At 42.4% G+C, this 14,775-nt stretch overlaps 1 protein-coding gene across 2 annotated transcripts in view; it reads left to right on the top strand.

Annotated features, from left to right (window-relative positions):
- Nucleotides 1–14,775, top strand: part of FBXL16 (F-box and leucine rich repeat protein 16) — a 67,467-nt gene that overhangs the window by 43,869 nt on the left and 8,823 nt on the right. For both annotated transcript variants that reach the window (XM_072119703.1, XM_072119702.1), the window contains one exon: nt 12,683–13,381. In XM_072119703.1, the coding sequence (XP_071975804.1) occupies nt 12,695–13,381 (687 nt within the window). In that variant the 5' untranslated portion in view covers nt 12,683–12,694. The remainder of the gene's footprint in view (nt 1–12,682; nt 13,382–14,775) is intronic.

Genomic DNA, 14,775 nt, shown 5'->3' with positions numbered 1-14,775 from the left:
ACTATAATACTGCCCCCTATGTACAAGAATATAACTACTATAATACTGCCCCCTATGTACAGGGATATAACTACTATAATACTGCCCCCTATATACAAGAATATAACTACTATAATACTGTCTCCTATGTACAGGGATATAACTACTATAATACTGCCCCCTATATACAAGAATATAACTACTATATACTGCCCCCTATGTACAAGAATATAACTACTATAACACTGCCCCCTTTGTACAAGAATATAACTACTATAATACTGCCCCCTATGTACAGGAATATAACTACTATAATACTACCCCCTCTGTACAAGAATATAACTACTATAATACTGCCCCCTATATATAAGGATATAACTACTATAATACTGCCTCCTATGTACAAGAATATAACTACTATAATACTACCCCCTCTGTACAAGAATATAACTACTATAATACTGCCCCCTATGTACAGGAATACAGCTACTATAATACTGCCCCCTATGTACAGGAATACAGCTACTATAATACTGCCCCCTATGTACAGGAATACAACTACTATAATACTGCCCCCTATGTACAGGAATACAACTACTATAATACTGCCCCCTATGTACAAGAATATAGCTACTATAATACTGCCCCCTATGTACAGGAATACAGCTACTATAATACTGCCCCCTATGTACAGGAATACAACTACTATAATACTGCCCCCTATGTACAGGAATACAACTACTATAATACTGCCCCCTATGTACAAGAATATAGCTACTATAATACTGCCCCCTATGTACAAGAATATAACTACTATAATACTGCCCCCCTATGTACATGAATATAACTACTATAATACTGCCCCCTATGTACAGGAATATAACTACTATAATACTGCCCCCTATGTACAGGAATATAACTACTATAATACTGCCCCCTATGTACAGGAATATAACTACTATAATACTGCCCCCCTATGTACATGAATATAACTACTATAATACTGCCCCCTATGTACAGGAATATAACTACTATTATACTGCCCCCTATGTACAGGAATATAACTACTATAATACTGCCCCCTATGTACAGGAATATAACTACTATAATACTGCCCCCTATGTACAGGAATATAACTACTATAATACTGCCCCCTATGTACAGGAATATAACTACTATAATACTGCCCCCTATGTACAGGAATATAACTACTATAATACTGCCCCCTATGTACAGGAATATAACTACTATAATACTGCCCCCTATGTATAAGGATATAACTACTATAATACTGCCTCCTATGTACAAGAATATAACTACTATAATACTGCCCCCTATGTACAGGAATATAACTGCTATAATACTGCCCCCTATGTACAGGAATATAACTACTATAATACTGCCACCTATGTACAAGAGTATAACTACTATATTACTGCCCCCTATGCACAAGAATATAACTACTATAATACTGCCCCTATGTACAAGAATATAACTACTATAATACTGCCCCCTATGTACAGGAATATAACTACTATAATACTGCCCCCTATGTACAGGAATATAACTACTATAATACTGCCCCCTATGTACAGGGATATAACTACTATAATACTGCCCCCTATATACAAGAATATAACTACTATAATACTGTCTCCTATGTACAGGGATATAACTACTATAATACTGCCCCCTATGTACAAGAATATAACTACTATATACTGCCCCCTATGTACAAGAATATAACTACTATAATACTGCCCCCTATGTACAGGAATATAACTACTATAATACTGCCCCCTATGTACAGGAATATAACTACTATAATACTGCCCCTATGTACAGGAATATAACTACTATAATACTGCCTCCTATGTACAAGAATATAACTACTATAATACTGCCCCTATGTACAAGAATATAACTACTATAATACTGCCCCCTATGTACAGGAATATAACTACTATAATACTGCCCCCTATGTACAGGAATATAACTACTATAATACTGCCCCCTATGTACAGGGATATAACTACTATAATACTGCCCCCTATATACAAGAATATAACTACTATAATACTGTCTCCTATGTACAGGGATATAACTACTGTAATACTGCCCCCTATATACAAGAATATAACTACTATATACTGCCCCCTATGTACAGGAATATAACTACTATAATACTGCCCCCTATGTACAGGAATATAACTACTATAATACTGCCCCCTATGTACAGGAATATAACTACTATAATACTGCCCCTATGTACAGGAATATAACTACTATAATACTGCCCCCTATGTACAAGAATATAACTACTATAATACTGCCCCCTATGTACAAGAATATAACTACTATAATACTGCCCCCTATATACAAGAATATAACTACTATAATACTGCCCCCTATGTACAAGAATATAACTACTATAATACTGCCCCCTATGTACAGGAATATAACTACTATAATACTGCCCCCTATGTACAAGAATATAACTACTATAATACTGCCCCCTATGTACAGGGATATAACTACTATAATACTGCCCCCTATGTACAGGAATATAACTACTATAATACTGCCCCCTATGTACAGGAATATAACTACTATAATACTGCCCCCTATGTACAAGAATATAACTACTATAATACTGCCCCCTATGTACAAGAATATAACTACTATAATACTGCCCCCTATGTACAGGAATATAACTACTATAATACTGCCCCCTATGTACAAGAATATAACTACTATAATACTGCCCCCTATGTACAAGAATATAACTACTATAATACTGCCCCCTATGTACAAGAATATAACTACTATAATACTGCACCCTATGTACAGGGATATAACTACTATAATACTGCCCCCTATATACAAGAATATAACTACTATAATACTGTCTCCTATGTACAGGGATATAACTACTATAATACTGCCCCCTATATACAAGAATATAACTACTATATACTGCCCCCTATGTACAAGAATATAACTACTATAACACTGCCCCCTTTGTACAAGAATATAACTACTATAATACTGCCCCCTATGTACAGGAATATAACTACTATAATACTACCCCCTCTGTACAAGAATATAACTACTATAATACTGCCCCCTATGTATAAGGATATAACTACTATAATACTGTCTCCTATGTACAAGAATATAACTACTATAATACTACCCCCTCTGTACAAGAATATAACTACTATAATACTGCCCCCTATGTACAAGAATATAACTACTATAATACTGCCCCCTATGTACAGGAATACAGCTACTATAATACTGCCCCCTATGTACAGGAATACAGCTACTATAATACTGCCCCCTATGTACAGGAATACAACTACTATAATACTGCCCCCTATGTACAGGAATACAACTACTATAATACTGCCCCCTATGTACAAGAATATAGCTACTATAATACTGCCCCCTATGTACAGGAATATAACTACTATAATACTGCCCCCTATGTACAGAAATATAACTACTATAATACTACCCCCTATGTACAGGAATATAACTACTATAACACTGCCCCCTATGTACAGAAATATAACTACTATAATACTACCCCCTATGTACAGGAATATAACTACTATAATACTGCCCCCTATGTACAGGAATATAACTACTATAATACTGCCCCCTATGTACAGAAATATAACTACTATAATACTACCCCCTATGTACAGGAATATAACTACTATAATACTGCCCCCTATGTACAGGAATACAGCTACTATAATACTGCCCCCTATGTACAGGAATACAACTACTATAATACTGCCCCCTATGTACAGGAATACAACTACTATAATACTGCCCCCTATGTACAAGAATATAGCTACTATAATACTGCCCCCTATGTACAAGAATATAACTACTATAATACTGCCCCCCTATGTACATGAATATAACTACTATAATACTGCCCCCTATGTACAGGAATATAACTACTATAATACTGCCCCCTATGTACAGGAATATAACTACTATAATACTGCCCCCTATGTACAGGAATATAACTACTATAATACTGCCCCCTATGTACAAGAATACAACTACTATAATACTGCCCCCTATGTACAAGAATATAGCTACTATAATACTGCCCCCTATGTACAGGAATATAACTACTATAATACTGCCCCCTATGTACAGAAATATAACTACTATAATACTACCCCCTATGTACAGGAATATAACTACTATAACACTGCCCCCTATGTACAGAAATATAACTACTATAATACTACCCCCTATGTACAGGAATATAACTACTATAATACTGCCCCCTATGTACAGGAATATAACTACTATAATACTGCCCCCTATGTACAGAAATATAACTACTATAATACTACCCCCTATGTACAGGAATATAACTACTATAATACTGCCCCCCTATGTACATGAATATAACTACTATAATACTGCCCCCTATGTACAGGAATATAACTACTATTATACTGCCCCCTGTGTACAGCAATATAACTACTATAATACTGCCCCCTATGTACAGGAATATAACTATTATAATACTGCCCCCTATGTATAAGGATATAACTACTATAATACTGCCTCCTATGTATAAGGATATAACTACTATAATACTGCCTCCTATGTATAAGGATATAACTACTATAATACTGCCCCCTATGTGCAGGAATATAACTACTATAATACTGCCCCCTATGTACAGGGATATAACTACTATAATACTGCCTCCTATGTATAAGGATATAACTACTATAATACTGCCTCCTATGTATAAGGATATAACTACTATAATACTGCCTCCTATGTATAAGGATATAACTACTATAATACTGCCTCCTATGTATAAGGATATAACTACTATAATACTGCCTCCTATGTACAAGGATATAACTACTATAATACTGCCCCCTATGTATAAGAATATAACTACTATAATACTGCCTCCTATGTACAAGAATATAACTACTATAATACTGCCCCCTATGTACAGGAATATAACTACTATAATACTGCCCCCTCTGTACAAGAATATAACTACTATAATACTGCCCCCTATGGATCGGTATGGGTAGCTGGAATTGTGTTTCGGGCAGTTGTATATGTAGATGTACAGCTGTGCGCCGCTATAATGTGCAGGTAATGATCGTTTTGCAGCAATTGTGTCGCTTTTCAGTGAGAACATTTTAATGGCAGACACTTTGGGTCTATTTTGCTTTTCCATGTCTGGGGGAGGGGAGGAAGGAAGTCACATTTATTTGCGGAGAGCCGGTCCCCGGGAGGCGATGTCCTTCGTTCTCTCTCCTCCGCTCTAAGTGGTTTTATCCTCTTCACAAAAATTTATGACAGCTCGGGGCTTGTGGGGGATGTTAAGAGGTTGCTAAGCAACAACCTGTGCTCTGGCCTCCTAAATTACAGACCCCCGATGCCGGGTCCGTCCTGTGGTCAGAAGAGGAGATGATGACATAGTGACTGCTGGAAAATCAAGACCTTGTCACCTGACCCCACCATGATGATGTCCACCATCTTGCCTTACGTTTAACATCTTACTGATGCACTGGACACAATAAGATGAGGATTTCAAGGATGTTTCCATTCACTGGCTGTAAGCAGAGATGTTGAAAATGGAGAAGGATTAAGTTGGGTGCCCGAATCTAAAACCTGCACCACGGCTGCCGTAGATGTGAAGTTTAGTTTACAAGTGTGATGATTAAGTCTGATGGACAGTTGGCCACGCCTTCACATGGTAGGCCACGCCTTCACATGGTAGGCCACACCTTCACATGTTAGGACACACCCATTTTGGGGCCCTTAAGTAAATTCGAAGTCATCGACCAACTAGTGGAGCAGAAGGGAGGTCACGGGGGATGTTCTGTCTTCCGGTTGGACCGTCCTTTAATGAAAATTCCTCCCCGATTCTTGTGGATTGATTTTAGATTATGATCATTTCTGTGGATCTGAACTCTGACTTCTGTTTTCTACAAAATAAAGTCTTGGAGATGTGGAAAAAAAAAACCTTATTAAAAATTCATGCAGAGTAAGCCTTTAGGCATCGTCCCTCGGGAAAAGGGAATAATTACCGGGTGACCTTTGACCCTGGAATAACTGACAAATTACCGGTGAGCACACGATCATCTCGAAGACGTCTCTGCTGTGGGACGTGTCAAAGTTTGAGGACGGAGGAAATCCGATGTATGTCTTACTCTTTCCTTTGGAAGATATTTGCCTAGAATTAAAGGGGTTGTGACCGCGACCCCCCCCCCCCCCCCCCCCGGACCAGGTCACGCGTCGTATTGAAAAACCGCTCCATTAATTTCTGTACAGCTGAGTTACAGAACCAGCATAAACCATGGTTGACCTTGTTTTGGGATTATTTTAATCCCTGAAAAACCCCTTTGACAACTTTCTAGGAGGAAATTTATGATGGAATGCAGAGCTGTCAGTATAGCGCCTCCCGGTGATTGCCATGACGTCATTTGCTGCCATTTACTGTGATACAGGTCAAAAAATGTGGCTATTGTACTAACATTACTCTGATCACGGCTGATCCTATGTTTTTTAAAGTTGTTGGTCAAGCAGCTATATGGTTGACCGCTATCCCTTCTGACTCCTCCCCACTTCACTCATACATACTGCGGATGTGTCAAACATACTCTATCCCTTTAAGAACAATATGTCCTTCCCCTGACATATGCCCTTAAGGGTGAGGCAGAACATAGAATGGTTTGATGGTCTTACCGAAAATGAGAGTTTCAGCTAGTGAAGAGAGCCACCCAAAGGTGTTTTGCAATGTGTGCATGTACCCTTCAATAAGCAGAGATGACTGACACCTTTAACCCCCAGGAATTTAAGAATCAGAACCACACCCTCATGGGCCCTTCTGGACCACCAGCATGCCTACAGATACCGGACTTCATCTCTAGATACTTGAGTTCTCCGGCTCACTGACTAGAAGGAATGTACCTACAGCTCTGGGGCCATTATCTTCTGAGAACAGTTGAGTCCCATGAACCCTGGCTATGCATTTTAGAAGCTTGAGAACCCTGTAACCTGACCTTTACCTTCATGAACTGTTCTAACTTCAGATTCCTGGTAGATCAGTGATGGCAAACATTTTAGACCCCGAATGCCCAAACTACATCCAAAACCCACATATTTTTCGTAAAGTGTCAGTGCGACAATTTAAGCAGTAACTTATTACTCCCTGCTCTGTCACAGGTTTAAATTATATAGGAACCTGAGGACACCAATACAGTATAAAGAAGAAGAAGTTTGGATTATCAGTGTAGCTTCCTTCTAGGGTCCTGGGCTGCCTGGGACTGCAAGAGGCCTTGAGTTCTGTTTGGCAAACTCTACCCTGGGGTGATGGCAAGGGTGCCCATAGAGAGGGCTCTGAGTGCCACCTCTGGCACCCGTGCCATAGGTTTGCCACCACTGTGGTAGATCCTGGTGGACACATTGCTAGCCCATTTTCTTGAACTCCTGTAGGAGCCTGAGGATCTAAATCATGACTACACATATCTTGATTTAATCTCTAGATACTTGAGAGTCTTCCGGTTGACTGCCGAGAAGGCATGCTTCTATAACTTTGGAGCCATCATCTTGCTTCAATGTTCTTCTGAATACACTCAAGTCTTCTGGATGACCACCATGAGCACAGAGATCATCACTTCATCTCTAGATATTTGAGTTCTCTGGTTCAATGACTAGAAGGAATGTACTGTTAGCTCTGGAACCATTATCTTCTGAGAACATATGAATCTTTTGTAGCCCCACAAACCCTAGCTATCAATTTTAGAAGCTTGAGAACCAAGAAGGTCACCTGGCCCTTACCTTCATGAACTGTATCAAACATCGGGATGTTACAATCTTGGTAGATCCTGGTGGACACATTGCAATGTAGGCATGAGCTAGATCATACCTACACAGATCTTGACATTAATATCTAGATATTTGTATGTCTTCTGGTAGACTGTCTAGAACAGGGGTAGGGAACCTATGGCTCGGGAGCCAGATATGGCTCTTTTGTTGGCTGCATCTGGCTCTCAGACAGATCTTTAATTAATAGTGATGGCTCCTGTGTGTCTCTTAGACTGATCACTGGACACAGGCAGCGATGTCACCGCTGCCTACGTCCTCTGTATGACCCAGGTGCTATCACCGCCATTGTCTAAGCCTGGATCAAAGAGAAGAGCGTGAGAGCGTTGAGGAGCTGGTTGCAGGGAGCGCTGGTAAGTGATGGGGCTACCTATATACTGGTAGGCATGTTCTGTGACTTCCTATCTTCTGGCAAGCATGTGCTGTGGCTACCAATTAACTTGGGGGCATGTGCCGTGCCTACCTATTTATTTGGGGGACATGTGCTGTGGATATGAGCTGGGACTACCTATCTATTGGGAGGCATGTGGTGGGTGTAAGGCTTTGGAGTAGTGAACCCCCTGGATCACCACGGATGATGATGTAAGCAGACACCTGGGACCGGAATGCAAGTGGTACCCAGTCTTCACCTGAGCCTGCTGCAAAGCACTATGGTCTTGCTGCAGCGTGGTACCACCAGGTTGTTCCACAGGTTCAGCGGTGGCAGCCAAGGTTGAAATACAGGATCACTAGGCAGTTTCGTAGTCAGGAACAGGCAGACGTTCAAGGCAGGCGGCAATGATGTGTGGTCCGGGACGGAGCCAGAGGTCAGGGCTGGCAGCTCAGGAACAGAATCAGGAACAGGTCCGGGGTCACAACTGGAGGTCAACACTTGGGAAGGAAACACTGTGGAAAGCTTCCTCATAGGCATGAAGCACTATGATCTGTCGAGGAATGCTGGGAGCCACTGGTCTTTATAGGAACTCGGGAAGTGGGCAGCGCCAATTAGCGCCATACTGGCCCTTTAAATCTGTGAGTGCCGGGGCACGCGCGCTGGCCAGCCTGGGATGGGAGCCGGAAAGTGTTGAATTGAGTGAGCTCGGAAAGGGCCGCTGCCATGGAGAGGGGCACAGATGTGCCAGCAATCCGAGACGTAGATCACAGGGGCACCCGTGACACTGGGACTACCTATCTACTTGGGGGCATATGCATGTGGTACGGCTCTTATGGATTAACATTTTTAAATATATGGCGTTCATGGCTCTCTCAGCCAAAAAGGTTCCTGACCCCTGGTCTAGTAGATATGTCGAGCTGTCTGGAATTTCATGAATTCTGTGTATAACTTTTAGGAACCTATCTTATCTAGAACCTTCATGAACTGTACCTTACTTTAAAACGTTCTGGACACATTACCACACGGTTATTGAACTTTCATTTGGATGACTTTATCGTTGGGTTCTATTAAACTCTTCTGGTTGACTGCTTAGAATAGATGTTCCTTCAGCTCTGGAACCAACATCTTCTCTTCATGTTCTTTTCAGAACGTTCCAGTTCCAGGAGGTCAATGATTTGTGTCTATGACTTTTAGGAACTTCTCATACCTTGCGGCTTGGGCAGCCTCACACTCAACACTTCATGACACTCGAGCTACAACCAACCAACCAAGGACTCCATTGTTTGTGGCCTGAGTTGAGTGCAGGGCGTGAGGGATGAATGGAGTGGAGGTTCTTCTACTTCCTACGTGAAGTGTTTGGGAAGTATCTCAGCTTCTGGTCTCCAACCACTGGAGAATTCGAGAGTAGACTGTAGATGTTGTGTCGCTTTTTCAAGAAGCTCCACAGAAGTGATGGGACGTAGATGGAGCATCTGCTCACCCTTGGTTTTGTAGACATTTGGCCCCCTTTCTCCTGATCACTGGTGGTCCCAGCATACACCACACATGTACATTGGATGTTCTTCTTCCAGTCTGGGTGCGTGTGGCGAGTGGTTGGTGTGAATAATAATGGAGCCAGCACGAGACGTTCTCAGAATAGCAGAGAGTGTCGGCAGCTCGCAGCAGGCCCCCCGAGGACAGGCACGATCTGGCCCTCCGCCCGTGCAGCACTCTTGCATCATCTGCCCTATTATCGTCTCCTATTCCCACGTCGTGTTGTTGCTGCCACATTCATCGCTGCCTTCCTCCTCTCCTCCCACCTCTTCCTCTCCGATGACAAGTCCACCATCTTCTCTCCCACACATCCCCGATCCTACTGCGAGGGGAGGCACATCCATCAGAGTCTAAGGAGGCTCCGACATGTATGGAAAGGATTAGATACAGACGCACAATAGAAAGAAAAACACTGCAGAGGATTAGATACACAGCTCAGCAGACAGTATCACACAGGATAGGATTAGATACACAGCGCAGCAGACAGTATCACACAGGATAGGATTAGATACACAGCTCAGCAGACAGTATCACACAGGATAGGATTAGATACACAGCTCAGCAGACAGTATCACACAGGATAGGATTAGATACACAGCTCAGCAGACAGTATCACACAGGATAGGATTAGATACACAGCTCAGCAGACAGTATCACACAGGATAGGATTAGATACACAGCTCCGCAGACAGTATCACACAGGACGGGATTAGATACACAGCTCAGCAGACAGTATCACACAGGATTAGATACACAGCTCAGCAGACAGTATCACACAGGATTAGATACACAGCTCAGCAGACAGTATCACACAGGATAGGATTAGATACACAGCTCAGCAGACAGTATCACACAGGATAGGATTAGATACACAGCTCCGCAGACAGTATCACACAGGACGGGATTAGATACACAGCTCAGCAGACAGTATCACACAGGATTAGATACACAGCTCAGCAGACAGTATCACACAGGACGGGATTAGATACACGGCTCCGCAGACAGTATCACATAGAATGGGATTAGATACACAGCTCAGCAGCCAGTATCACACAGAATTAGATACATAGCTCAGCAAATAGTATCACACAGGAAAGGATTCGATACACAGCTCAGCAGACAGTATCACACAGCATAGGATTGGATACACAGCTCAGCAGGCAGTATCACACAGGATAGGATTAGATACACAGCTCAGCAGACAGTATCACACAGCATAGGATTGGATACACAGCTCATCAGCCTGTATCACACAGGATAGGATTAGATACACAGCTTTGTAGACGCTATCACAAGTAATAGGCTTAGATACAGCAGCTGAGCATGGAGTATCACACAAGATGGTATCAGATACAACATCCCACCAGACAGTATCACTCACTGTACCTCTTATAGGCTAAGATACCTAGTAGGGTTGAGTATGAGGGTCTTTAGACACTGCGGCTGAGATACTTGTTCTTTGGGTAGATAATTCTCTATACTTGTAGATGATTTCCATCGCAGTCTGGTGATCTCCTCCCCTCGGCTCATCCTGAGGTCGATGCTCGGGAAAGGTTCATCGTTATGGATCGGTGGAAACATGTGATAATTGCCGTTGCCTATGTAATTACGTGGGAGGGGGCGCCATCATCCAGATGCGTGTGCTACCCTGTGATTTTCATAGGATCCTGCATCATTGTCAGAGTGCTGGGTGATAATGGCGGAGGTCACCTCCTGAGGTCTCGCTGTAATCATGGTGGAAATCATCTCTTTCCCCCTACTACATTTATTCATGATACAAAATACATCAACCCCCTCTGAGAGACCTGCTCCAGCTGATTAAAACGAGACCTCTGCCATGTCTGTGAGACCTACAGCTCAAATGTTACTGCAAAAGAGATTTCCAGAATGCAGTACCAGCTCTCACCACAGGTGTCAGCAGAGAGCATGAGCGCCAATACACAGCTCCTCCCCTTCCTGTTCTTGAAAATCTAAAAATTTCACATAAAATAATATTTGAGTGGTGCCTCCCCGAAAAAAGAGACATAACACTTAGTCCTTAGTTGAAAGAGATCTATGAAGGGAACCGTTCTACAAAATTGGTGGTAAAACCCCTTTAAGAAAGTTTTTTTCTTTGTTGAGCCAAAATTCATGAATTTAGTGCTGAGCACTGTGGGGGAGGAATAATGGGTCTTTAATTTTTGGCCTGCCCCCCCCGGGAAGGACAGATGTGTCCGTAGTGATGAAAAGGGTTAACCGCACGCAGGACGTCTGCTTTATGAGCCTCCATTAAAGGAGCTGACACGTCTTTACAACCTCCTTTAATAATGGAGCGCACATTATTAAACCTGTCTGGAGGTAGTGGGATCGATCGGGCGGCTCGGAGGCCTTGCTGAAAATAGACTCTCCCCATGAATCACGTTTACTACTGATTTCAAAATGGCCGCCCCCGTTTCTTCACGTCTACACGATGTCACGGTAAGAAGTTTTGGGGGGATTCCCTGTGATTGTGGCTTCACGACATGGAGAAGCAGGATGTGTAGGAACGAGAGACGTTCAGGACCATGGAGAGTGGACGTGAGGGAGCGGGAATGTCCCGGTGCTTCTCCTCTGTGTCTCTGCTGCCACCTATTGGCTCCTCACATTATTATGAGCGAGACTGGTATAGGTAGGATTCCTCAGTCACGCGGTTCTGAGAAATTCTGTTCCAAGTTCGGTTCCCCTAAATCTACTTAGTTTTGTATGGAATATCATCGACCACAACCGGGCCGGAGATCTAGTGTTGTCTGTGGGAGGAGCTCTGTCCTGTGCTCATCGTCGCCCCCCGCTGTGTGATGCGCTCAATCGCAGCTAATTATATGGTAGATTTGGGGTTTCTGAGCGTTACATTTTATCACTTCTTTTTTTTTTGTTTTTTTACAGTGAATTAAAAACATGTCGAATACAACGAACGGAGACACCAAGGCCCAGTGTTTGCCGCGGAACGGGCTGGTGAAAATCCCCGGACCCACCAATGGCCTGGGCTCCGCCAGCATCACCAAAGGGACACCAGCCGTGAAGAACCGCATCTGCCAGCCGCCCTCCGTGCCGTCCATCCTCAGTCAGGCCTTCCCCAAGCACCCGGAGCATGTCGCCCCCTCAGTGTTACCGATTCTTCCACCTCCGCCCACCCACAGTATCCCACTGGGCCTTAGCCCGGGGGAGGAGAACCTTCCAATCCCCTGCGGACCCTCGCTGGACCGCGTCCACGGCCTGGGAATGGACTGTCACCTGGCCCTGGATGAGAAGATCCTGAGCCGCCTCTTCTCTTACTTCTCAGCCTGTGAAAAGTGCGTCCTGGCTCAGGTGTGCAAGACGTGGAGGCGGGTGCTGTACCAACCGCGCTTCTGGGTGGGGCTCACACCCGTCCTGCACGCCAAGGAACTGTACAATGTCCTGCCCACTGGGGAGAAGGAGTTTGTCAGCCTGCAGGGATTCGCTGTGCGTGGGTTTGATTCATTCTGTTTGGTCGGAGTGTCAGATCTGGATATCTGCGAGTTCATCGACAACTATCCTCTGTCTAAAAAAGGGGTGAAATCTGTGAGCCTGAAGCGGTCAACAATCACTGACGCCGGTCTCGAGGTGAGAGAGAGCTTCATCAGCCTGATACTGTAATACTGCCCCCTATGTACAAGAATATAACTACTATAATACTGACCCCGATGTACAAGAATATAACTACTATAATACTGACCCCGATGTACAAGAATATAACTACTATAATACTGCCTCCTATGTACAAGAATATAACTACTATAATACTGCCCCCTATGTACAAGAATATAACTACTATAATACTGCCCCCTATGTACAAGAATATAACTACTATAATACTGCCCCCTATGTACAAGAATATAACTACTATAATACTGACCCCGATGTACAAGAATATAACTACTATAATACTGCCCCCTATGTACAGGAATATAACTACTATAATACTGCCCCCTATGTACAGGAATATAACTACTATAATACTGCCCCCTATGTACAGGAATATAACTACTATAATACTGCCCCCTATGTACAGGAATATAACTACTATAATACTGCCCCCTATGTACAGGAATATAACTACTATAATTCTGCCCCCTATGTACAAGAATATAACTACTATAATACTGCTCCCTATGTACAGGAATATAACTACTATAATACTGCCCCCTATGTACAAGAATATAACTACTATAATACTGCCCCCTATGTACAAGAATATAACTACTATAATACTGCCCCCTATGTACAGGAATATAACTACTATAATACTGCCTCCTATGCACAGGAATATAACTACTATAATACTGCCCCCTATGTACAAGAATATACCTACTATAATACTACCCCCTATGTACAGGAATATAACTACTATAATACTGCCCCCCTATGTACAAGAATATAACTACTATAATACTGCCTCCTATGTACAGGAATATAACTACTATAATACTGCCCCCTATGTACAAGAATATAACTACTATAATACCGCCCCCTATGTACAAGAATGTAACTACTATAATACTGCCCCCTATGTACAAGAATATAAATACTATAATACTGCCCCCTATGTACAGGAATATAACTACTATAATACTGCCCCCTATGTACAGGAATATAACTACTATAATACTGCCCCCTATGTACAAGAATATAACTGCTATAATACTGCCCCCTATGTACAGGGATATAACTACTATAATACTGCCCCCTATGTACAGGAATATAACTACTATAATACTGCCCCCTTATGTACAAGAATATAACTAGTATAATACTGCCCCCTATGTAGAAGAATATAACTATTATAATACTGCCCCCTATGTACAGGAATATAACTACTATAATACTGCCTCCTATCTACAGGAATATAACTACTATAATACTGCCCCTATGTACAGGAATATAACTACTATAATACTGCCCCCTATGTACAGGAATATAACTACTATAATACTGCCCCTATGTACAGGAATATAACT

The sequence above is a fragment of the Engystomops pustulosus genome, chromosome 8 (assembly GCF_040894005.1).
Source record: "Engystomops pustulosus chromosome 8, aEngPut4.maternal, whole genome shotgun sequence".
Classification (NCBI taxonomy): Eukaryota; Metazoa; Chordata; class Amphibia; order Anura; family Leptodactylidae; genus Engystomops; species Engystomops pustulosus.
The sequence above is the reverse complement of the archived record's forward strand: the minus strand, read 5'-3'. Positions and strand labels throughout refer to the sequence as shown.